The 25,345-nt window shown below is 43.5% G+C and overlaps 1 protein-coding gene across 1 annotated transcript in view; it reads right to left on the bottom strand.

Moving 5' to 3' along the window:
- MED13 (mediator complex subunit 13) overlaps positions 1-25,345 on the bottom strand; it is an 89,555-nt gene that overhangs the window by 8,935 nt on the left and 55,275 nt on the right. The window contains exons 11-27 of the mRNA XM_040424673.1: positions 22,826-22,904; positions 22,170-22,291; positions 21,929-22,016; positions 21,232-21,431; positions 20,549-20,745; positions 18,778-19,697; positions 12,713-12,880; positions 10,761-10,984; positions 9,839-10,028; positions 8,242-8,665; positions 7,901-8,120; positions 7,102-7,293; positions 6,095-6,318; positions 5,832-5,974; positions 3,490-3,648; positions 866-1,042; positions 349-494 (exon numbers count right to left, since the gene is read on the bottom strand). Coding sequence (XP_040280607.1) covers positions 349-494; positions 866-1,042; positions 3,490-3,648; positions 5,832-5,974; positions 6,095-6,318; positions 7,102-7,293; positions 7,901-8,120; positions 8,242-8,665; positions 9,839-10,028; positions 10,761-10,984; positions 12,713-12,880; positions 18,778-19,697; positions 20,549-20,745; positions 21,232-21,431; positions 21,929-22,016; positions 22,170-22,291; positions 22,826-22,904 — 3,873 coding nt within the window. The remainder of the gene's footprint in view (positions 1-348; positions 495-865; positions 1,043-3,489; positions 3,649-5,831; positions 5,975-6,094; positions 6,319-7,101; positions 7,294-7,900; positions 8,121-8,241; positions 8,666-9,838; positions 10,029-10,760; positions 10,985-12,712; positions 12,881-18,777; positions 19,698-20,548; positions 20,746-21,231; positions 21,432-21,928; positions 22,017-22,169; positions 22,292-22,825; positions 22,905-25,345) is intronic.

Below are 25,345 nucleotides of genomic sequence, written 5' to 3'. Positions count from 1 at the left end.
GTTTTTCTCGTTTTTGATAAGAATTGTTGCCCTGAGAGCATTATCATGATGTTGATATACAAACTACTTTTAAAAGGAGACCTAAACCTTTGGTGAAACCACAATCAGGCAGCAGTGCTTGTCTGAGCGCTCTGCACCTTCTGCTTTCATCAGCTCTGCAGAGTACAGATCCACAGACTGTATATGGGATCCATAATCTGCACGCTGGAAAAGCACGGCAGTTGAAACCTGAAGCTGTAGAGAACTTTGAGATGCATTGCTGCATTAGGCAACATTAATACTGGTTACTTTAATACTAAAGAACACAAAATTAAACTCTGCCTTAAAAGTGTATAAATGATTATTTACCTTGCCAACATCACCTCCATGGGGGTAATGAGAGCCGGGTGAATGGCCTGGAGATCCACTGGGTGATGCAGGAAAAATATTTATAAGATCTGGATCCAAGTCTTCCGGTGTATCAAGCACATCAAAAATCATGCCATCTGATCCATCTACCATAGAGGAGGAGAGAGAAAGAAAAATAAGCCAAATCATTCTTGGCCACTATAAGTATCACCGTTATTTTAATGTATCCGTGAAAATCAACAGGCTTCAGGTACACTTGAAAGTATGGACATCTGAGAGATGTTGATAAAGGGGTGAACTAGCAACATGAAGAGCGTTCATTATAAAGCCTTGACTTCCTGTAAAGCTGGACTGCGAAGAGATACCGTGCACCCCCCAATTCAACTGATTCAGGTACAACAAAGAAATCTGCATCCTCTCGAACACTGAATAGTCTATATACAGCCAAGTATATTTGTCTGGTGTCTAGGCTTGTACAGTACATTACCAGGTGGCAGAGAAAACCAAAAACCCTTACCATTGTTTGTACTGAAAATGTTTTCATTGGTGTTATTCACAGATGCCACTTGCACAAATGCTGATGTAGGGAAAACCAGAATGTGAGTGCAGGATGTATCTTGCGGCGTGTTTAGTTGTGAAGTTTGCATGGTTAATGTAGTGCTACGTCCAAACACTGAACCGGTTGACACCGAATCTGCAATTACAAAAAGTCAATTATACGATGTACAAAATAAATGTGATTTGCAGACACAGGTTGTCTGACAGCATTAGGCTGGTTTCACACGAGCGTGTCCGGATGCGTCCCGGTGTATTGCGGCAAACCCGCATGAGTAGGAATGCAATTGCAGTCAGTTTTGACTGCGATTGAGTTCCGATGTTCAGTTTTTATCGCACAGGTGCAATGTGTTTTGCACGCGCGTGATAAAAAACCGACTGTGGTACCCAGACCCGAACTTCTTCACAGAAGTTCAGGTTTGGGTTCGGTGTTGTGTAGATGTTATTATTTTCCCTTATAACATGGTTATAAAGGGAAAATAATAGCATTCTGAATACAGAATGCTTAGTAGGTGATCAATTGAGGGTTAAAAAAATATAAAAAAAATCAACTCACCTTCTCCTCTTGTTCGCGTAGTTCCCGGTCTCTTCTTTACTTCTTTAATGATGAGCTGTGGGCTAAAGGACCTTTGGTGACGTCAGATCACATGCTCCAATCACATGGTACATCACCGTGGTGATGGACCATGTGATTGGAGCATGTGATCTGACGTCACCACAGGTCCTAGCCTATAGTTGATCTTTTAAGAAATAAAGAGACCGGAAACTACGCGAACAAGAGGAGAAGGTGAGTTAATTTTTTTAACCCTCAATTGATCACCTACTAAGCATTCTGTATTCAGAATGCTATTATTTTCCCTTATAACCATGTTATAAAGGGAAAATAATACAGTGAATAGACTGTCACCTAGCAACCATGCGTGAAAATCGCACCGCATCCGCACTTGCTTGCGGATGCTTGCGATTTTCACGCAACCCCATTCACTTCTATGGGGCCTGCGTTGCGTTAAAAAACGCTGAATATAGAGCATACTGCGATTTTCACGCAACGCACAAGTAATGCGTGAAAAATCACTGCTCATGTGAACAGCCCCATAGAAATGAATGGGTCGGTATTCAGTGCGGGTGCAATGCATTCAACTCACGCATCGCATCCGCGCGGAATACTCGCCCGTGTGAAAGGGGCCTGAGGCTCTGTTCACACCAGTGTTCTGGCTTAAAAAGGTTGTCCAGCTATGGCCGGCAGCATTTTGCAGGGAGGCGGAAGGGGGATGAAATCACTCATCTGCTCCCCAGCTCCCCTGTCTGCCTTCAGCAGTCTTCCGATCCTTGTCCTATAAACATCTGGACAAACATGGTCATGTGCATCCCTGCAGCCGATGACTGGTCTCAGCAGGGACATGTCCCTAAGTGGCACATGACCCAGCAGGGAAATGCCACTTGGCAACACATCACTGCTGAAGCCAGTCATTGGCAGCAGCAGTGCACATACCCTGTCTGTCCAGAAGTTTACACGACAGACAGGAAGACCACTGAGGAGAGCCAGGGACCTGAAATGGAGCAGCACAGAGCAAATTTATCTACCTGTAGCCACCACTTAGTAAAGCTTATTTTATCCTGATTTATTAGTTTACTATCTACAATAAGCTGCAGTATATTTCTATTGTTGCAAAAAAAAAAAATTACGTTTTTTGTTTGTTTTTTACTGGAAATTATACATTACAAATACAACCCAATAAAGAAGGAAAGAATAGAGTGCTTTTATAGAGAAGGCAATAAAAAGGTTGCACACTAAACATTTATCAGTATACTCTAGAAGGCAGAAATACAAATTGCTATGAATAAAGTGCTCTATGTAGCCTGAAACCCTTTTTTTTATTCCTTTTCTGGAATGTATGCATGTATAAATATTTTATCTGTCATTGTAATCCTGCCTGTGATAAGCAGATAACTGCAGTAAAGTGATCTGTACAGAGCAGGAAGTGGCACCTTGGTGGCCAGTGGGAAAACTGCAGTTATTCTTAGAATATAGATACTGACATGGAAAATTTAAAATACCCATCAAAAAGTCTTCAAAAATATGTTTAACATAAAATCTTTATCTAAACAATAAGTCATTTCCTGATGATACATTCCCTTTCAAGTGTGCCAGAATTCTTCTGGGCATGGCATAAGGCATAACAATGTGCACAAAAAATGCTCAAAATTTAATGCACAATTCTGACATAAAATAGGCCAACGAATTTGTGGTCTGAAAGCCAACTAGAATGTCTATAGTGGCACCAGAGTAAGGGCTCATGCACACAAACATATATTTTTTTTTCCACAACCGATCCGCATTTTGTGTGGGTTGTATAAGGACCCGTTCACTTCACTTTATAAGCCCTGTAATCTAGTTTTGGTTTTGGATTAACTGTCTTCTAAGATTCTGCCATGGCTGAGCATCGACCTACATCATTGAATACAGGAATGGAGGCTGAGCCAGGAATCCCTTGGTTGCCAAAGCACACATCAACCGATTTTATCAAACATGAGTAAAACTACATAAAATGTATACAACTGTTTTGTTTTTGTTTTTTTACATACCTGGCATTATCACAAATGAACCCTGTGGCTCCATAGCTACCAAACAAGCACTAAGTATGCTGGGAGAATCCGCTGCTGATATGCCACACATTCGACATGTATCCTTCAATCTCTTGCTCAGTGACTGCAAATTGCGCCGACTCAACAAACTACTCCAATCTGCAAAAAACAAAGAAATAATCCAATATCACTGCACATACAGAATTTTTTTTAATGTTTAACCCCTTAACACTCCATATATCATGACCAAGAGTAACTTTAAGCTCTATGATTGATATATCTCAATGATCTTGCGGATAAATCTGATCCAGCCGGTATACAGTTTAACCGATTAGATGCCACGGTCAATAGCAATTACAGCATCTAAGCAGTTAGAGGTTTACTATCAAGCCCTCAGCTCAATCCCATGATGCGATCACAGCACTCCAAGGAGCTGTTCATGGCCATGGCCTAACAATGGTTTCCAGGTCTGCCATCTACTGAAGCCTATTGGGCCCTACCAGTCAGAGTGAAACTAACAGATATCAGGCAAAACAGAAAAAATTTGTTCAAAAGTATTTTTCTTAAAAAAAATAAAAATAAATAGCCCCCAAAAAAATACACTGCTCAAAAAAATAAAGGGAACACAAAAATAACACATCCTAGATCTGAATTAATTAAATATTCCTCTGAAATACTTTGTTCTTTACATAGTTGAATGTGCTGACAACAAAATCACACAAAAATAAAAAAATGGAAATCTAATTTTTCAACCCATGGAGGTCTGGATTTGGAGTCACACTCAAAATGAAAGTGGAAAAACACACTACAGGCTGATCCAACTTTGATGTAATGTCCTTAAAACAAGTCAAAATGAGGCTCAGTAGTGTGTGTGGCCTCCACGTGCCTGTATGACCTCCCTACAACGCCTGTGCATGCTCCTGATGAGGTGGCGGACGGTCTCCTGAGGGATCTCCTCCCAGACCTGGACTAAAGCATCTGCCAACTCCTGGACAGTCTGTGGTGCAATGTGACGTTGGTGGATAGAGCGAGACATGATGTACCAGATGTGCTCAATTGGATTCAGGTCCGGGGAACGGGCGGGCCAGTCCATAGCATCAATGCCTTCGTCTTGCAGGAACTGCTGACACACTCCAGCCACATGAGGTCTAGCATTGTCTTGCCTTAGGAGGAACCCAGGGCCAACCGCACCAGCATATGGTCTCACAAGGGGTCTGAGGATCTCATCTCGGTACCTAATGGCAGTCAGGCTACCTCTGGCGAGCACATGGAGGGCTGTGCGGCCCTCCAAAGAAATGCCACCCCTCACCATTACTGACCCAATGCCAAACTGGTCATGCTGGAGGATGTTGCAGGTAGCAAAACGTTCTCCACGGCGTCTAAAGACTCTGTCACGTCTGTCACATGTGCTCAGTGTGAACCTGCTTTCATCTGTGAAGAGCACAGGGCGCCAGTGGCGAATTTGCCAATCTTGGTTTTCTCTGGCAAATGCCAAACGTCCTGCACGGTGTTGGGCTTTAAGCACAACACAACCCCCACCTGTGGACGTCGGGCCCTCATATCACCCTCATGGAGTCTGTTTCTGACCGTTTGAGCAGACACATGCACATTTGTGGCCTGCTGGAGGTCATTTTGCAGGGCTCTGGCAGTGCTCCTCCTGTTCCTCCTTGCACAAAGGCGGAGGTAGCGGTCCTGCTGCTGGGTTGTTGCCCTCCTACGGCCTCCTCCACGTCTCCTGATGTACTTGCCTGTCTCCTGGTAGCGCCTCCATGCTCTGGACACTACACTGACAGACAGACACAGCAAACCTTCTTGCCACAGCTCGCATTGCTGTGCCATCCTGGATAAGCTGCACTACCTGAGCCACTTGTGTGGGTTGTAGACTCCGTCTCATGCGACCACTAGAGTGAAAGCACTGCCAGCATTCAAAAGTGACCAAAACATCAGCGAGGAAGCATAGGAACTGAGAAGTGGTCTGTGGTCACCCCCTGCAGAACCACTCCTTTATTGGGGGTGTCTTGCTAATTGTCTATAATTTCCACCTGTTGTCTATCCCATTTGCACAACAGCATGTGAAATTGATTGTCACTCAGTGTTGCTTCCTAAGTGGACAGTTTGCTTTCACAGAAGTGTGATTGACTTGGAGTTACGTTGTGTTGTTTAAGTGTTCCCTTTATTTTTTTGAGCAGTGTATTTTCTCCTTACACACTGCTTTATTACAAAATAAAAAAACTACAAATAACTGGTATTGCTGCAACAGTTATAACTGCATAGTTTGGGATATTTAACCTACGCAGGTTAAAAAAAATGGAATTAAAAGTGATCAAAAAAATTGAACGTACCTTTCAACTCTCCATGCCCTATCCTTCCTAGACGGCCAATTACAACTCTCCATGGTAAAGAACTCATCTGCACAAGTCCTTGGCACCATTCCCATAGCTTCTGAAGACCACTGCGGCGAGCGGAGCCTTTTTTCCGCCGAGCTCTGAAATGATAAGCAGCGATTCACATTCTCAGCTGGACAATTATGGCGTATACAAAAAAAAAAAGACTGTAGAAGTGAAAGTAAAAACGTCCACAGCTCTTTACATGTGATTTCCCTTACCTGTTTGGCACATCTATATTAATGATGCAGGTTTCCAAGAGCTCTCCATAGAGATCTGTGCAAGAAGCTAGAAGCCACTTTTGATCATGAGATAAGCAGTAACCAAGGAAGAGAACATTGTACTTTTGACCAGCTTCTCCAAAGGTTTCACCAAGCTCTGTCTGCTTGTCTTTGACCGGAGCCAGCACAAACGGTGGTGTGTATAGTTTAACACATTCTGGCCTCTACAAAACATAAAGACGTACATAATAATAATAATAATAATAATAATAATAATAATAATAATAATAATAATACAAATAATAATAGAGATTGCAATATATAAGGCGGCTTCATTTAAAATGGCGGTTCACCATTCACTGCATCTATTCTTAATACGAAGCTGTCATGAGACTGGTTTGGGAGGTGTACAATCCTAACAGGCTCCATCATTACAGTCAGCTACGTTTAGGACCAGATTTATCAGCGGAATTTTTTAAATATGTGTTGCTGGTGTCTGTGTTGTCATCATTTGTGCAAAAATTGCCAAATTTCACACATCATGCGACATTTGATACACATACCACACTTTAGTGGAAGGGAGTCTAGTGAAAGTGTGACTTTATAAAAAATAAATAAAAAAGTTTCAGTTGATAAATCTGGCTTCCATCAGCTTGACGAGACTAGGCATGCCCACATTCCCACCCACTTTTCAATAGTGAAGAGTGGTGTAAATATGCATAATGTTAAAGATGACTTGTCTCCCCATTCCCAGCTCATTTTTAAACTAAGTTCCCTATGAAACACTACCGCATTTCAAACGAAAGCACAACTCTAATCATGGATCCTGTTGCGACTTCATGCTGCCCATAAGCTGGCCAGCACAAATCTCCTGACGCGGGGAAGGGCTATCACTGTTTATCGAGGATATATTGGCGATATGCAACTGTCCCTCTGCACGCCTGTTTACTGTGGTCAAAGAGTCAGAAATAACGTTTCTCCCATCGTGAATAATTGATGTTACTTACTTCTGGACTTTTCAAAGCATTTTCAATGGCTAATCCAGGCCCAAATCCAGTTAAAGTTTTCACATTTGTGGTGCATGGAAGCGGTCTTCTGCACTGGGTAAACACGGAGAAAGCCAGGGATTTCAGATGCTGAGTGTAAATCTGCCGATCCTCATGTCTCACCGGTTGAAGAAGGTACTGGCATGGAACAATCTAGAAGAGAGAATGAATGTTAAAGCCCCTCTCTGATGGGCTACTTTAATACTGTAACGTACAATAAGAACTTGGAACCGCTGTAATCAGATTTGATATTTTAGGTTTCCGTCAGTTCCAGTCAGGACCACAACTATGGTAGCTGGTGTGTGCCCCTTGTACATGGACAGAGGCATATACAAATATGCTAAGGCCCCAACAACAAAACAGCATCAGCCCCATTGAGAATCGTGAGGAATTCCCTTTTTTTTTTTAATAAGTCACACCTTCACCCACTTTCCTAATTTATATGTTGGAAGAGGTGCTTTATTAATATTGTGTTTCCTTAACACCAGATTTTACAACACATTTACACCAGAAAACGGGCATAAATAGATTGATAAGTCTCTCTCTACAGCTGTAGGACTCCAACTTCCATCCAGATACTATATTATAAAACTGTCTGCTTGCAACCACCACTAGGGGGAGCTCAGTACCTACAAATGTATACAGTTACCATTGAACTCCGTGGAAGCTGTAAAATATCTTGCACTGAGCACTCTATTGGTGGTTACAGGAAACGGCCATGCATTTAAGTCAGGACAAGAAAACATACAAAAAGAAATACCTGTACAGAAACTGTATTTCTGATGTGTGGTGGAAGAACATGCAACATTTCCAAGAAACAGCGGAGAAGCCCCAAGGACCACACACTAGAGGAATTTGAGCCTTCATCTTTATTTTCGTAAGTAAATGGGTCGACAATATAAACCACAATAGCTGGTGGGTAAGTGATGGCGTGAGAATCCCCATCAGTTGGAACTCCAACCTTATCTCGATCCATGGTACTAAATAAGAAGAGATAGTACAAATGAATCATTGGTTTTATATTTAAATATATTAAAATACAGCTAAAAATGTTACATTTTTTTTAAGGAAACTGTCAAGGTTAGTACCACATGATAATACCTTTCAGTAACCTCAGAGGCTGCTGCAGCTGCCGCCTGCTGCTCACTTGACAGTGCAGTGCCTTGCTGCAGGTTCTGCTGCTGCCCTGGCTGATTGTTCTGGACAGATGTGACTTGTGTTGGGACAGCACTACTAGAGTTGTTCATGCTCCCATAGGGAGGAAAGCTGGTAGTTTTGTTTCCTTGTAAGGAGCTTGTCCCATTTGCAGAAGCAGAAAGGCCTGGTGCGGTTGTAGAGGGCAGAGAGCTGCTTGGAGTTGTAGATGGGTTCGTTGGTGGAGCTGGGGTTATGGATGAAGGAGTGCTGGGGTTTCCAGTGTTGCTTGTAGAGAGAGGCTGAGTGGAAGCAGCCTGACTAACAGGAGGTGCAAGGTTCGGCTGACAGAGTAAAGAACTATCCAGTGGTTGGGAAGCAAGATATGGCCCTGTAATAAGAAATCTGTATTAGAAATGACTAAGACCTTTCTAAAATGTATATTTTTCTAATCACTTCAAACATATTAATGCTTTTATAGCTATTAGAAAACAGCTATTAAGATTCTAACTAGAGGCGATTATAAGTAACACCCTTGATCATAGTCACAATTTATTGAAAGCTTTGTTATTGCCAGGTAAACTGCTCAGTAAATGGTCATGAAATTCACAGATGTCTTATTTCACTGACACATGTGATTTCCATAGCCACCGGCGTACCGCCCATAGCGGCAGACCACGCCACGGAGTTTGAGGAGCCCGAGCAGGCCGTTGTCCCCACCCCCTTTCCAATCGCAGTACGTCACCCTGTCCTCTGCAGTTTCCCCTGCCTAGTATCACTACAGCAGCAGAGCACTGTGTGAGAGAGGGGGCGCAGCAAGGTTTACAGCACTTCACGGCTCTAACTTACTGACCTCCGACCGCTGACCTGGAGAGCCCTGGCCTGCAAGGTAGTGTAAACTTTCATGAGCTGTTGGGATTCCCACATCCCACAGCAACACAAGCAGCAGACTGCACACTCTATATGACCGTTATCTAATCGCTCACAGGCTGAGCAGGGGGGTCACACTAGGGTGCTGACGGCTGGTTAAAGTTATGTGTGTTATGTAGGTGTAGCAGGGAGTTAGTGGTTGTGCTGGTGTGTGCATGAATATATATTATACATACACACACACACACAGACCTGTTCACAGCTTATTCACCTCACCGTAGCTTCCCATACACTTCAAACCCCCCCATAGACATATGCTTGAAATTCGGAAGGGTGGTTAAGTCCCTGCCCCTCATTGCCTTATTACTATTTCTAAGAGGGCAATGAGGGGCAGGGACTGGATTCCCCTCAGAATTTGAAGTATATGTCTTTGTATTATTATAAGTGTTGAGCAGACTTGTGTTTTGAAGTTCGGCGTACAAGGTTCGGGTTATCTAAGAATTCAGTTATGGATTATTACATAACCCAAACCTTGTACGCCGAACTTCAAAACACAAGTCTGCTCAACACTTGGTGCATTTTTTGGTACACTGTATTGTTACATGCGGTTATTATGGATGCATATCAGCCACAAAAATTGGATGGCCAAAACTACAACTAAAATACATTAGCATTTTGAGGGCACAGTACTCACCTAGCTCATATCTGCACACTTGTGCATATAATCGCAATTTGGAAAAGGCTTCATTGCCGCCACTAGCTGCCTGAGAAAACCACTCTGCAACAGACTTCTCAGAAACCTTTTTTGCTGCAGTGGACCCAACGCGCATGATGCCATCTGTTAGCTGTTTGGAAATTGCTCGATGCTGACCAAGTCTGCAAGACTGAAACACAGAATACGTGATGAGCCATAAGCCTGAACACTGACAAAATTATACAAAAATAAAATAGTTCACATTTATCTCAAAATTATCAAAATAAAGAAGCAGTGGGGGGTGGTGACATTTAAGGGAATCTCTTAATCAGTTAAATTGGAAAAACATGCATACATTGTGTAAAATACAAACTGAAGGAGAAAGATTTATCCTCTTTTTTCAACAATTTGTATAATTCATGCCTGTATGACTTATGCCTCATGCACACGACCGTTGTGTGTTTTACGGTCCGCAAATTGCGGATCCGCAAAACACAGGTGGAGTCTGTGTGCGTTCCGCAATATGCGGAACTACACGGAAAGCCATAGATATAACTGCCTATTCTTGTCTGCAAAACGGACAAGAATAGGACAGGTTATATTTTTTTTGCGAACCACAGAACGGAGCAACGGATGCGGACAGCACACGGAGTGCTGTCCGCATCTTTTGCGGCCCCATTGAAGTGAATGGGTCCGCATCCAAGCCACAAAAACTGCGGCTCGGATGCGGACTAAAACAACGGGTCGTGTGCAAGAGGCCTTAGTGTGTTTTGTTCACACAGAAGATGCACGTGATTATCTACTACCTAAAGGGGTTCCAGATCTCCACAGAACACGGGGGAACTATTTAAAAATCAGGTCAACTCTGAGGGTTGTGGAAAACTCAAATCAAGTGCTCAATTAACTGTAATGAAACGCTTACCTCGTACATTGCAGTGAGATCCCGAAAGAAACTCTTCGCTCCATTTAGAAGAGCCTCATTTTCTGGGCAAACCACTACATATGCAATGTCTCGCTGAGACCCATAAGGTTCAAGCATCAGCCTTTCCCAGTAAGGCAAAGCAAAGGGAGACAGCACCAAAAAGTCATAATCATATCCAACCAGAAACGTGGGGATTGGCAGTGGTTCTGGGGATTCATCTGTTCCTAAAGGCACAAAACAAAATGCCATCAAAGCAGGTGTAAAAAGTGGTACAAGGAAGGCTTACACAGACTGCACTACACAATGTATTTTATGGACTGTTTGTAGTCCAGGGCTTGACAAATTTCCTTGAAATCTAGGAGCCAGCTAAAAAAGTTAGGAGCCAGGCAGAGCCGCGTCATAAAGCCCCTAGTAGGTGCCCCCATAGTGCCCCCCCCCCCCCCACTTCTCCATAGAGCCCCCCCAATAATGCTGTATACCATGTTACATATACCGCCGCTCCGTCCCCGGACCCTATTGACTATAATGCGGACGGGGGTGGAGCTCCGGCGCAGCACGGCAGTTCGCGGTGAGAGGCCGCCGGACTAAAAAGTTGGACATGCAGTACTTTTAGTCCGGCGGCCTTTCACCATGCACTGCCGTGCTGCGCCAGAGCTCTGCCCCCATTATAGTCAATGGGGACGGAGCGGTGGTCCGGCGAAACAGCGGAAGGACGGATCCGACAGGGTGAACAGCCTGCCTGATCCGTCCTGCCGCAAGTGTGAAAGTACCCTTAGTTCTATAGCTACTGAATGAGACAGAAGAAGGGATGCCTTTAACATATAGATCTCCTTGAGAAGCCAATTTGATCCTAAAGGGTTAATTCAAACTGTAATCTAAGGCTACTTTCACACTAGCGTTCGGAGCGGATCCGTCTGATGTTTCATCAGACGGATCCGCTCCGATAATGCAGACGTTTGCATCCGTTCAGAACGGATCCGTCTGCATTATAACTTAGAAAAATTTCTAAGTCTGAAAGTTGTCTGAGCGGATCCGTCCAGACTTTACATTGAAAGTCAATGGGGAACGGATCCGCTTGAAGATTGAGCCATATAGTGTCATCTTCAAGCGGATCCGTCCCCATTGACTTACATTGTAAGTCTGGACGGATCCGCTCGCCTCCGCACGGCCAGGCGGACACCCGAACGCTGCAAGCAGCGTTCAGGTGTCCGCTCACTGAGCGGAGCGGAGGCTGAACGCTGGCAGGCGGATGCATTCTCAGTGGATCCGCCTCCACTGAGAATGCATTGGGGCCAGACGGATGCGTTCGGGGCCGCTCGTGAGCCCCTTCAAACGGAGCTCACGAGCGGACACCTGAACGCTAGTGTGAAAGTAGCCTAAACTGTGTCATCTGTCACTTCTCTTATCTCTTTGCTCCTGTCCCTTAATCTTATCACTGCTGCAAAATCATCAGCAGACAGCCTCAGTGTAAACTGTTCTAGAGTCTGACTCACGGCTCTTTTAACTCATATAATCGAATGAGTCTCTAACTAATCGGATCTTTAGATTCTTAACCTGAGACTCATTCGATTCATTTCTATTCTTACTCCCTGCACTACTCAGACGGCTCAGAGCTGCTAGTCCTTGCCTGAGCTCTGATTGGTTGGTGGGCGGGGAGGGGAGGGGCTGGCAGAAGCAGCTTCCACTCTAGGATCAGATTACACTCCTCCCGAGCCCCTCCCCTCCCTGCTGCCAGAGTCTCTGCTATTGTGTGCTGTGACGGAGCTGTTTTTCAAACGGTGCTGCCTCCGGACAGAACGGCAGCTCCGCACCCATCGCACGGGCACCTTTGAAAACGGGCTGACAAATACCCAAGCGCCAGGACTAAATTCCCGGTAGCCATGGCGACCTGGGATTTGTCGAGCCCTGTTGTAGTCCCAGGCTAAAAGTACAATGTCCCACACTTTACTTACCATACGAGCCACGGCCAGCCATTTTGTGAAACTGCTGCCAGGTCAGGGGCCCCTGCACACCCCACGATCGTACAGTTCGCTTCTTTTGAACGGCATCTTGCAAAACAGGTTGCAAAGAAAGAAGCATCCGAAGGATGTCCTGGGAACATTGCCTGCTCGAGTCCACTGCTGCAAAAAGAAAAAAAAAAAAAAAACTGAACATCTCTGCAAATGAGCAACACTGGAGCTATCCAGAGCCCCGAGAAATGAGCAACACTGGAGCTATGCAGAGCCCCGAGAAATGAGCAACACTGGAGCTATGCAGAGCCCCGAGAAATGAGCAACACTGGAGCTATGCAGAGCCCCGAGAGATGAGCAACACTGGAGCTATCCAGAGCCCCGAGAGATGAGCAACACTGGAGCTATGCAGAGCCCCGAGAAATGAGCAACACTGGAGCTATGCAGAGCCCCGAGAGATGAGCAACACTGGAGCTATCCAGAGCCCCGAGAGATGAGCAACACTGGAGCTATCCAGAGCCCCGAGAAATGAGCAACACTGGAGCTATGCAGAGCCCCGAGAAATGAGCAACACTGGAGCTATCCAGAGCCCCGAGAAATGAGCAACACTGGAGCTATCCAGAGCCCCGAGAAACGAGCAACACCGGAGCTATCCAGAGCCCCGAGAAATGAGCAACACCGGAGCTATCCAGAGCCCCGAGAAATGAGCAACACTGATTGATCTATTGTTTAAATAAAGTTCATAATAAAAAAATTAAAAAAAAGTTTTGATTTTTACTTATTTTTCTATGTAGGTTTTCGCACTGGCCACTAGGCATTAAATATGTCAAGACTGCCCGATCCTTTGACAGCAGCCAAATGGGCCATAAATACAATGGGCATGAGATGACCCTATTGACTTATGGTAGAGTTTTCTAGGCATGTTCTGTGACATGTGAAAGCTGTTATATCACCTGTAGTGAATGGTGGATCCTGTGTTATCTATATAGAGGTATTACTTGTCAATGTGAATCTGCCTGGTGATCAGGACTACTAAAAAAGATACCTGCACAGAACAGGAAATCATGACCTATTATTAATCCTAGTGGTCAGTTTAAAAATAGCAGGATTATATAAATGTTTTAGATAGAGAAATGGATTAAAAAAAGCAAAAAAAAATAGATTCATGCTGCCCCAACCACCGACAGGCTCCCACGTTAAAAGAATTATGTTTTACAGTGAAATGCTTTGGTGGACTGAGGAGAAGCAGGACGCCCAGTGAAGACTTCTTTTTAAAGCAAGTTCGCTCTGAAATGCTGCAGGATTTTAAAGTAAAATTTACTTTGTAATGTTAGAGCCCGTTAGTAGTCAGGATAGAATGAATTTAGTGACAGGTACCATTTAAAGGGGTTTCTGAGTGTTTTATACTGATTATGTATCCTCAGGACTAGAGTTGTTGCGATACCAAATTTTTGATTCGGTTTTGATACCATGAAAAAGTATTGCGATACTCAATACCATTCGATACCACGCGAAAAAAAATAAACCAAAAAAGCCACGTGCATTCCGCATTTTAAAAAATGGCGAATCGCGCAGTTTTTATTTATTTTTTCTGTTCCGGCGTTCACCACATAGATTTTTATATATATATATAAAAATATATATATATATATATATATATATATTTATCTTAATAGTTTGGACTTTTCTGACGTGGCGATATGTAATATGTTTATTATTTATACATTTTATATGTGAAATTGGGAAAAGGGGGTGATTTATACTTCATATTTTGATGGGTTGTTTTTTTTACTTTATTTATTTTTACACTTTTTATTTAATAACTATTTCACCTTTTATGGGCTAGAACCTGGGATTTTTTTTTCATCCCTTGTCCTATTCACCCTGATAGAGCTCTATCAGGGTGAATAGGACTTCACACTATCCCTGCTGCTCTGTGCACACAGCATCAGGGATGTTACCATGGCAGCCAGGGCTTCAGTAGCGTCCTGGCTGCCATGGTAACCGATCGGAGCCCCAGGCTTACACTGCTGGGGCTCCGATCAGAAGCTGCCACTGCACCACCAATGAGGGGGAGGGGAGAGGACCCTGTGGCCACTGCCACCAATGATTTTAATACTGGGGGGTTGAGAGGGGCCGGCGCTTGATTTTAATGGGATTTGGGGGGGGGGGGGGGGGGGGGGAAGAGAGAGAACGACTGTGCCACCAATGATAATTACAGGAGGCGGGTACTGGCAGATCAGCGGCAGTTAACCCCTCAGGTGCTGCACCTGAGGGGTTAACTGCGGCTGATCGCAGCTCCCTGCCGGCAATGCGATTCTGCTGCCGGTACCCGCCTCCTGTATTATACTACTTTTCCTGGGTCCAGACTCCAGACTAAGTATTAGGCAACACAAAGTGGCGCCCAGCGATGTCCCAGCACTTACTATTAGTCCTGGGCGCCGCTCTGTTCACCCGCAGTGCCCCATTACTGTCTCCTCTCCTGCTCCACATGCTGATTACTATCGGAGCGATGGGGAGGACACATCAGTTTCACTAGTGGGCGTTCCTTCTTCCTGTGCTGCGATTGGACAGCGCTACAGCCAGGGAGAAGGAACGCCGAATATTCAAGCTGATGTCTCCTCCCCATCGCTCCAATAGTAATCAGCATGTGGAGCAGGAGAGGAGACAGTAATGGGGCACTGCGGGTGAACGGAGCGACGCCCAGGAATAATGGTGAGTGCTGGGACATCGCTGGGCGCCGCTCTGTGTAGGAAAAGTCGTATCATTGGTGGGCGCAGTGCGCCCACCTCTCCCCGTTCATTGGTGGCAGCAGCAGCACAGGGGAGAGGGAGGACAGCTTCCTTCTCCCCGTGCTGCTGAGAGAACATGAGCGCGCCAACAGCAGCGCGCTCATGTTCAGAGATACTAGACTGCACAGAAGCGCAGCCCAGTATCGAAAAAATGGAAATCCCGGTATCGTATCGATACCGGGACAAAAGTATCGATTGGGTATCGAAATTTCAATACCCGCAACAACCCTACTCAGGACAGTATTAAAATGTAAGATAGGGGGCACACTATAGTGAAAGGGGAGTGTACTAGCGGTTCAACACATGAACATACAAAGAGAAAGGCTGCATGGCCCAAAAAAACAAACAAATTAAGTGCACATCCAATGAATGTAAAGCCAGTGCAGACATGTTATTAGACTACAAAGCTAAATATTGTATACAATGTGTCATGTGCCAAGACCAAGCACCTACACAGATCCTACCAAAAGCCACAAATATAGGCACAATGTACATACTCCAGGCTAACAAGGTGACAAAGATGCAGCTCAAAATGTACAAAAAATGAATAAATGATAATGTAGCATCAAAGCACCTGATACCTGCGATAAAGCTACATTATCATTTATTCATTTTTTGTACATTTTGAGCTGCATCTTTGTCACATTGTTAGCCTGGACTATGTACATTGTGCCTGTATTTGTGGCTTTTGGTAGGATCTGTGTAGGGGCTTGTTCTTATTGTATACAATATTTAGCTTTGTATGTCTTTGTAGTCTAATAACATTTCTGCACTGGTTTTACATTCATTGGATGTGCACTTCATTGGGGGTTATCTTGGGCCATGCGGCCTTTCTCTATGGGTATCAAGATAGGTCATCAGTATGTGATCAGCAGCGGTCTGACTCTGGTGAGCACCCACGCCGCTCAGCTGTATGAAGAAGCCACAGTGCTCTGGTGACCACCACAGCCTCTTCCTAAGCCATGGGCATCACGTTCATCAGTCATGGTCTAGGCGCTAACCAATGGACGGTGCTGTGCTTGGTAAAGCTACGAGGAGGCGCCACAGCCTCTTCCTAAGCCATGGGCATCACGTTCATCAGTCATGGTCTAGGCGCTAACCATCGGACGGTGCTGTGCTTGGTAAGCCACAAGGAGGCCACAGCCTCTTCAAACAGCTGATCGGCAGGGGTGTTGGGAGTCGGGATACCAGAAATCAGACCAATCCTGAGGAGCTTTCATGAATTCCTCACTCCGGGAAAACTCCTAAAAGCTCTGTACATGGGATAAATTAGGCGACTGGTTATCCACTAAAGCTTTTAAGAAAGTTTCCAACAATTTGATGTCCTGGGCACATGTATGTGTAAATTGCTTTTCCTCTTTCCAAAGCCACCCTGCACCTATGAACAGGATGCAGACTTGTGGCTGCTGCAAATAGAGAGGAGGCCACGCATGTGTAGATTTTAGACATTTCTATGGTATGTTTGGCTATTTTCTGAACTGCCATAGAAATAATTGGTAAGAGCCGTGCATGTGTTTCCACTACCATGCGGCCATGAGATGGGACCCAGTCTGAGATTATGGCATATCCTGTGTAGTTATAGATTACATACTTGTTATAGTGCCCCCTGGTGTTCTTCTGATTCCCACCCAAAAAATTCTCCTTATGTGGTGGAATGATAATGCACTATGCGTCTAACTAGAATCTGGAAACATTAGGAGAAAGTACCAAAAGAACACAAGGGACCATAAAGTATCTGCCAGCAAAATCTAGACACAGGAACATTTTTTTAATGATATCAAATGCAAAAATTGTTATATGCCTGATCCGAAACGGATGTATAATAGGTTTACCGGTTGCTCCCGTCAGAGGATAAGGGTGCCTTCACATGCAGTAGATCTTGCTGCCGAAACACATGTGCTTTCTGCCAAAACAATCTCATTCAGATGAATGGAACAGATTTATGCAGCATGTGAACATGCCCTAAGGCTGACAAAAAAACGGAACTGCAGCAAAGAGCACGTTCTACTGCTGCCTTGTCAGCTTAATCACTATATGATGCAATTTTGAGGCTTTAAAATTAGCAAGTCACTCTCTAAAGAGATTGGCTACTTGTGCTAAGCAGATTAACTTAAAGGGGTTGTCCTCCATTTTCATCCCGGCAGCCCCCCCGACTTGAGCATCGGAGCAGTTCATGCTTCGATGCTCTGCGCTAAATCGCGCAGGGCAAAGGCTCTTTTGTTTACAATAACACTGCCGGGCGGAGGCTTCCGCCCTGCAGTGTGTTCAGTGAGGTCACCGGCTCTGATGGGCGGCCTGTAGCGCTGCCGTAGCAGTTTTACTGGCTAGAGCAGCGCTAAAGCCCGCCCATCAGTGTCTGTGACATCATCAGGCTCCCTGAGCAGCCGGAAGAAGAGGCTTCAGCGCTCCTGCAAGGGACCTGGTATGTCAGCGAGTATAAGAAAACTTCACTTCCGGCGAAGAATTTCAAAACAGCGCTTCAGAAACATGTGGAAAAGGTAGGACATGGATGCATGTTATATGTATGTCTGTCTTGTACTAATGGAACAAAGTCCTCAATCCCAGACAACCCCTTTAAGGCATGTTGCAGGTTATAGCAAATTTATTTTATTAATTTATATAGAACTCAGAGTCAGCAGGGCTGTACAAGGATTGTCATCTCTCACATCAGTCTCTATCCACAATGGAATCTAAAGTTTAAATTACAGTTCCAATATATCAGGCTATTCCCTATACACAGGACAGGAGATAAGCATCTGATCATGGGGGTTCCCACCGATCAGGAAACGGGGGTGTCGCACGTGCCCATATGAATGAAGTGGCAAAGAGAGATGCTGCAGCCCCCCCGAAAGGAGCCTAAAGTTGGGTCAGCACCGAAGACTAAAGGAGGAGACACTACAGGAGTAAAGCAAGTGTCAGGATTGAGGAGAGTAAGGCTAGATTCACGAGGGCTTTTACACCGGTATTACAGCAGCAAATCCTGGCATGACTGCAGGTCTAAGGACACAAAATAACTCAAAGATCTCTATGATGCTGATCATGTAACTAGACCAATGGTCAGGCCATGATTTCAGCCATTTCATGATCATATGAAGCCAGCCAAAAGAGAAATTCTACCATATTAGGTCCAAGCAAAACTGGATTTAAAAATAAAAATGCATGCATCAAAAACACTCAAAACCAATATATACAGTTCACAATATAACCAATCTGGTAAATTTTGTCAATTAGAAACACTGCCGATGATGGAAATAAAAAAAATGGCAGGATACTCACCATTTCGTTTAGACCAGCGATGTAAGCAAGAACTTCTAACAAGTGCTTCATCCACTTTGCCTCCAGACATGTTATCCATAAACTGTCGGCCGTGCTCCAGTGCCAAGTAGCAATCATTACAGCAGTCTTGCTCTTCAACACGAGCTGCGTAGTTCACAATGCTGGTTTTTGTTGCTGGCTCTTCATCCATAATGCCAAACGGTGAGAACAGATTAGTACACTGATCATGTAGAAGTAGTATTAATTCATCCGGCATTTTTTCAGCATCCTTTAGCACCCTATGATCAGATCCTGCAGCTCTAAGGGCGTCAAATCGTTTTTCCACTTCCTTGGAGCATTCTGTATGTCTGCCAATTATATCCAACTCATCCTCCAAAAACAAGCCAGAGTTGTTGCCAAACTTCCGATTCATCACTGCACTAAAGCCACATGTGCAGCGGTACTGAACTTCTTGGGTGGGATCAGGAATATACACGCCAACATCTGCACCTTTGATGTTCATGTTGCACACACAAATGCAGCAGCTGTCAAAATTGCAATCCTTAAAAAGATTCATTACAGATTCTGAAAGGATAAGGTTGACGTAGAGGCTGTGTGCCTCTGGTATCGATGGAACAGTTGCTGGTTCTACTGAATTTAGGTGTCTGCATGTTGAAGGTGTGGAGGCCGGAGAGTATAAATCAGAGTTCTCATATTTGACAGACCCTTGAGCACTGGCTGGACCTGCTCTTGGGGTGCGAGGAGTTCTTGGCGTTCGCGGAGTGGGAGCAGAAAAGCGAGGTGTGGCAGGGGAAGGAAGAATGCCTGCTCCGCCATTGCTTGGTGGGGCACTATTAGACATTCCAAATGGTGTATGGGTTTGCGGTGTGTAGGTCTGAACGTATTCTTGGTCAATTGCACTGCTGACACTAGAGATATTCCTAAGAGGGGGAAAAAAAATAATGTCAGTTCAGGTACTATGTAAAAGGTTTAATGATGTATACATTCGAAGCAATCCTAAATGTGGCCAAGCACCTTATATAACTGTCAACTAAATGATCATTTATCTAACAGCTATTCCTCCAAACCTCCACTTCCCACAAACATAAATGCTGAGATGGGGAGAGGGGAACAAGGCTTATCTTGTGTAAGAACAAAGGATCAGGCAGGTTGACCTCCATCATTCCTGATCCTCACATCTCTCTTCTCTTATCGGGGAGAGTTGGGACCCCCCCCTTACACATTATAGGTCAGAAAATTCTGCAGACATTCGTGTGATGTGTATGGCCACCTTAAATGGGATTGCCCATCTAAGACAACGGGGGGGAAATAGCTAGAATATCCCCCTATTGTCTCATCGTTGCGGGTCCCACACCTACACTAAGCACGGAGCCTGGAAAAATATGGAGGGTGCATTGCGCATGTGCAGCCTCCCTCCATTTATTTGTATGGGGCCACTGAGAATAGCAAAGCGGTGGCTCGGCTATTTCCGTTGACCCCATAGAAATTAATTGGAGCAGTGGCCGCGCTAGCATGGTGCGTTCCCATTAACTACTAAGGGTCCTCCAGCCACCACCTTCACCGCTCTGTTCTCGATATGCCCCCATTGTCGCAGATGGAACACCCCTTTAAGGCTCAAAAGTGCACATAACTAAAAAAAATTTACTTGGATCGTCTTAAACAACCCCCCCACCCACACACACAAAAAATTTAAAAAAATCCACTCAGCACAAAGCACTGCAAAAAAAATAAATGGATCTGTTACACCAGAAAGATACAAAAAGTAGCTTACCCATCTTTGATGAAAGGCATTGTGGGTACAGGTGGAAGCAGGTCCAATTTTCCAACAGTCCAACTTGGACGGTAAATGCACTCATCTGGCAACTTAATGGGTGGCAAGCACTGGCTAGGTAGGGTTTTCAAAGGAGCAAACATGGTACACCCCACCATTACTTGACAGGTTTCTGGTTTGAATACATAGGAAAAATCCTGTGAAGAGGAAAGAATTCCATATTTTACTCCTCTAAGACATTTCTTCAAGGCAGAAGGAAAGAAAGAGTCACATTTAACAGAGGCAGGAAAACATAAAAAACAATGCAATAAGGTCACAATGACACTGCCCAGGCTCAATTATAGTCATAGCTCACAACACTAAATTGTAGAGGGCACTGCATGCTATGAAACATTTTTACTGAACTTAAAAATTCTAAAAAATAATTTCAAAAATAGTGGAATAAAAACTCTCACCCTAAACTTTGTAATGTGATTAATCGGATGACAAATCCACTGGGAACGCATACAACCAGTTTAGCTGCACAAAGTTTAGGGGAAAAGCTTTTGTTCATTATCAATTGTGCCAGTGCCTGTAGACATTTCAACAAAGAGCACCAGGAGAACCAATGTCTGACATGACAGAAACCCAAACTAGCAGTAGATCTAATCACAATTACGTATGTATAGGTAGACACTAATTACCTTGACTTCACAATGCTTTGGGCTACAGAATCCTTCATCCACTTCAATTTTGAACTGGGTAGATATCCCATCAAGTGTTGTTCCTCCTGGTGTAGTGTCTATGTTGCCATAATCTTTGCTGTTCATATTCATAGGCGAGAAGCCCAAGTGCTGTTCCAAAGATGGGGGCGTGGGGTACATTTTATGAAGATCAACTGTACCTGTAGAAGAATAATTTAATAATTGCATAAATAATAATTTCATAATATGCATAAATCCACTTTGTAATAATTTACATCTGACTAGAAAGCCCTGCTCTTCAAGAACCACTAAAAATTCTATAGGTGAATACGAAACACATCAGGGCTTAATTTTTAAGGCAAAAAGGTTCACCTTTGATTCTACAGTAGATTCAGTATACAGAGGGGAGTCCATATGCAGCAACTGACAATACTTGCACTGTTCCCTTTACAAGAGGGATGCACACCATAATCATTTTCTTCACAGAACTCTATATATAACGCCTGTATTATGCCACTGGTACCTGGCAGACCACCCATGGGGAAACTGACCACCCCATTAATGATCAAATTCCCAAGGCGTCACCTGTGTAATAAACATGCCAAGTGCTAAAAAAAATGTAGTTATCAAATACATAACCAACAAACTTGAGAAGCAAAGCCACAATTTCAGGGTAAAGATAAAAAAACACAATTACTTATGCACGACAAAGGGTCCAAATTTCCAGATTTTGACTCCTTGTTATTGCTCTTGTCATCGTGGTGAAGGTTCCTTTTTGATCCGGGCTTTAAACAAAACAAAAATGAATTGATATTTTAAAATAGGAATAGCAAGTCTAAAACATTCCCATTCAAAAATACAAGGAAGGAGGAAAGAGGGCATGAAGAGGGGATGGGTGGAGGCCCATGATGATCACTTATTTAGAGAAAGATTCATACCGTGAGCTCATCTTCATCAGAGTTAAAAAGGTTATCTAAGTCAGTGTAGGACACCACAAGGTCAGTTTCATGGAAGAGGCTGGTTGAGGCTGTGCGGGCATGAGCTGCTGATCTCTGAGGATCTGGAAGAAAATGTACGTTAGTATACATAAGGTCCAAATACCTCCACCTATCAGTATATGGTGATTAATGGCAGCTTAAGTAAGGTTTCACAATATAAGGGGGAGGGTGATGGGTTAGAGTTTAGAGGTCGGTCAATAGAAAATTATAAAACGCCCTACAGACACTTTGTTTCAGTGGCGTTTTAAGAAAGTTTCCTAGCGGAATTTGCTCGCTCGCAGACTTTTGTTCTAGTTGTGCCATTTCTTCCCCGAGATGCTTTCCCATAGGAGTCTCTACCAGAAAAAACCCCACCTCAAAGAACGCTGACTCCGAATTTCAGGGCAAAAAATACTTAATCTGGTAATGCCCTTAAAACCTGAAAATACTAAATCATGTCTTAGAAAAAATAATTATAGCGCAGAGCTCGGTAACCTCAGATAGGGTAGCATAAAAAGCCTGACAGACCTGCCTTTTCATTCACCGAGGGGCTCCAGCTGCAGCCAGACACAGTGAAGGAGGGGGACATGGCTGAACTCCTCATCTACATTACTCACCTTGTTTGACTGATGGGCTGAATAATGACATTGCATCTTCACCTTCTTGGGCTAAACCACTCGACATCCCATCATCTGCCTAAAAGGAAAGACATACCAATAATGGGGGCAGAGGGTTTTCATTGATTAATGACAGATTTTTAGATGGATACAAATTGCATGTAATTGGCATTGAAGAATGTAGCAAATTTGAATGGATTATTGAGAGGCTCTATTCCATCCCAATTAAACAGTTTAACCATTTTCAGCAATGGATTTCCTTTTTGATGGGTATTAACCCCTTCTACCTCGGGCCTGTTTTCACCTTCCTGCCCAGGCCATTTTTTGCAAATCTGACATGTCACTTTATGTGGTAATAACTTTGGAACACTTACTTATCCAAGCTATTCTGAGATTGTACTTCATGATAGTCATAAATTTTAGTCAATATATTTCACCTTTATATAATGAAAAACATTCACAATTTTCAAGATTTCAATTTCTCTGCTCTTAAAACAGAAAGTAATGTTTATTACTTAACATTTCCCATATGTCTACCTTATGTTGGCATCATTTTGTAAATGCCATTTTATTTTTTAGGACGTTAGAAGGCTTCAAATTTTAGAAGCAATTTATAAACTTAAGAAAATTTCCAAAATCCACTTTTAAAAAGACCAGCTCAGGTCTGAAATCACTTTGTGGGGCTTACATAGTAGAAACCCCCCCATAAATGACCCCATTGTAGAAACTACACCCCTCAAGTTACTCAAAACTGATTTCACAAACTTTGTTAACCCTTTAGGTGTTCCACAAGAATTAAAGGAAAATTTTACTTTTTGGCAGATTTTCTATTTTAATCAATTTTTTTCTTTAACATATCGAGGGTTAACAGCCAAACAAAGCTCAATAATTTATTAACCTGATTCTTAGGTTTACATAAACACCCCAGATGTGGTTGTAATCTGATGTAAGGGCACACGATGGGGCACAGAAGAAAATGAACGCCATATGGTTTTTGGAAGGCAGATTTTGCTGGACTGGTTTTTAGATGCCATGTGCTATTTGAAGCCTCCCAGATGCACCCTTTACAGGGTTCCAAAAAGTGACCCCATTTTGGAAACTAGGGAATAAGGTGTCAGTTTTATTGGTACTATTTTGGGGTACATATGATTTTTAATTGCTCTTACTTTTTTTAGTGAGGGAAGGTAACTAAAAAATGGCAGAGTTTTTATTTTTTACAACATACATCAGACAGGGTATATCATGTGCTATTTTTATAGAGCAGGTTGTTATGAACCCAATGATATCAAATGTCTAATTTGTTTCAGTTTTACATAAAGCATTTTTTTAAAAAAAAGTTTTTTTGTGTCTCAATTTTCTGAACGCCATTTATATATTTTTTTCTGCAGATAGTCTTGTGCAGGGGCTCGTTTTTTGCAGGATGAGTTGACGTTTTTATTGGTACCATTTTTGGGTACGTATATTTTGATCATTCATTATTACACTTTATGGTGCAATTTGACAAAAAAAATGGGTTCTTTTGGCACAGTTTTTATTTATTTATTTTTACAGCGATCACCTGAGAAGTTAGGTGTGACATTTTTATAGAGCAGATAGTTACGGACGTGGCAATGTCTAATATGTATACTTTTTCTTATTTATTTAAGTTTTACACAATAATAGCATTTTTGAAACCAAAAAAATAATGTTTTAGTGTCACCATAGTTTGTTGCGGGATGAGGTGACTGTTTGATTGGTACTATTTTGAGGGGGCATACGCCTTTTTAATAGTTTGGTGTTGCACTTTTTGTGATGTAAAGTGACAAAAATGGCTTTTTTGAAAAGTTTACATTTTATGTTTTATTTTTTTAATGGTGTTTCTGACAGGGTGGACCATGTGATAATATTTATAGAGCCGGTCGTTACGGACGCGGTGATACCTAATGTGTGTGTTTTTTCTTTTTTTTTTTTCTTCTATTTTTTTATTATAATATCAGGGGAAAGGGGCGTTTCTTTTTTTACTTGAAACTATTTTTGTTTTATTAACCTCTTCAGTACACAGGGCGTACAGGTACGCCCTTATGACCTGGTACTTAAGGACACAGGGCGTACCTGTACGCCCTGTGTATTTCTGATCACTGCCGCCCGGAAATCATTGAGCAGGCACCTCGGCTAAATCCCCATGTCGGGTTCCCATACAGCGGGGCGTACAGACCGCTGTATGGAAAAGGTTAATAGCTCAGGGAGCTCCCTCCCTCTCCCATCGGGGGGCTGCTGTGCCTTTGCAGCCCCCCGAAGGAGAGGGAGAGCCCCCAGACAGCCCCCCTCCTTACCCTTCCCCGTCTGCGCAGTTCTGGCCACTACTGAGCAGACGGGGAAGGTTCCCATGGCAACAGGACGCCTTCTCAGGCATCCTGCTGTCCATGGTGCTGAACAGATCTGTGCTAAAGGCATAGATCTATTCAGACAAAGTGTAAGTAAAATACAGTGCAGTACCCTATATAGTGTACTGTATTATACAGACATCAGACCCACTGGATC

The sequence above is a fragment of the Bufo bufo genome, chromosome 3, assembly GCF_905171765.1.
Source record: "Bufo bufo chromosome 3, aBufBuf1.1, whole genome shotgun sequence".
Taxonomy (NCBI): Eukaryota; Metazoa; Chordata; class Amphibia; order Anura; family Bufonidae; genus Bufo; species Bufo bufo.
Note: the sequence above shows the minus strand (reverse complement) of the source record. Positions and strands in the feature narration are given on the sequence as shown.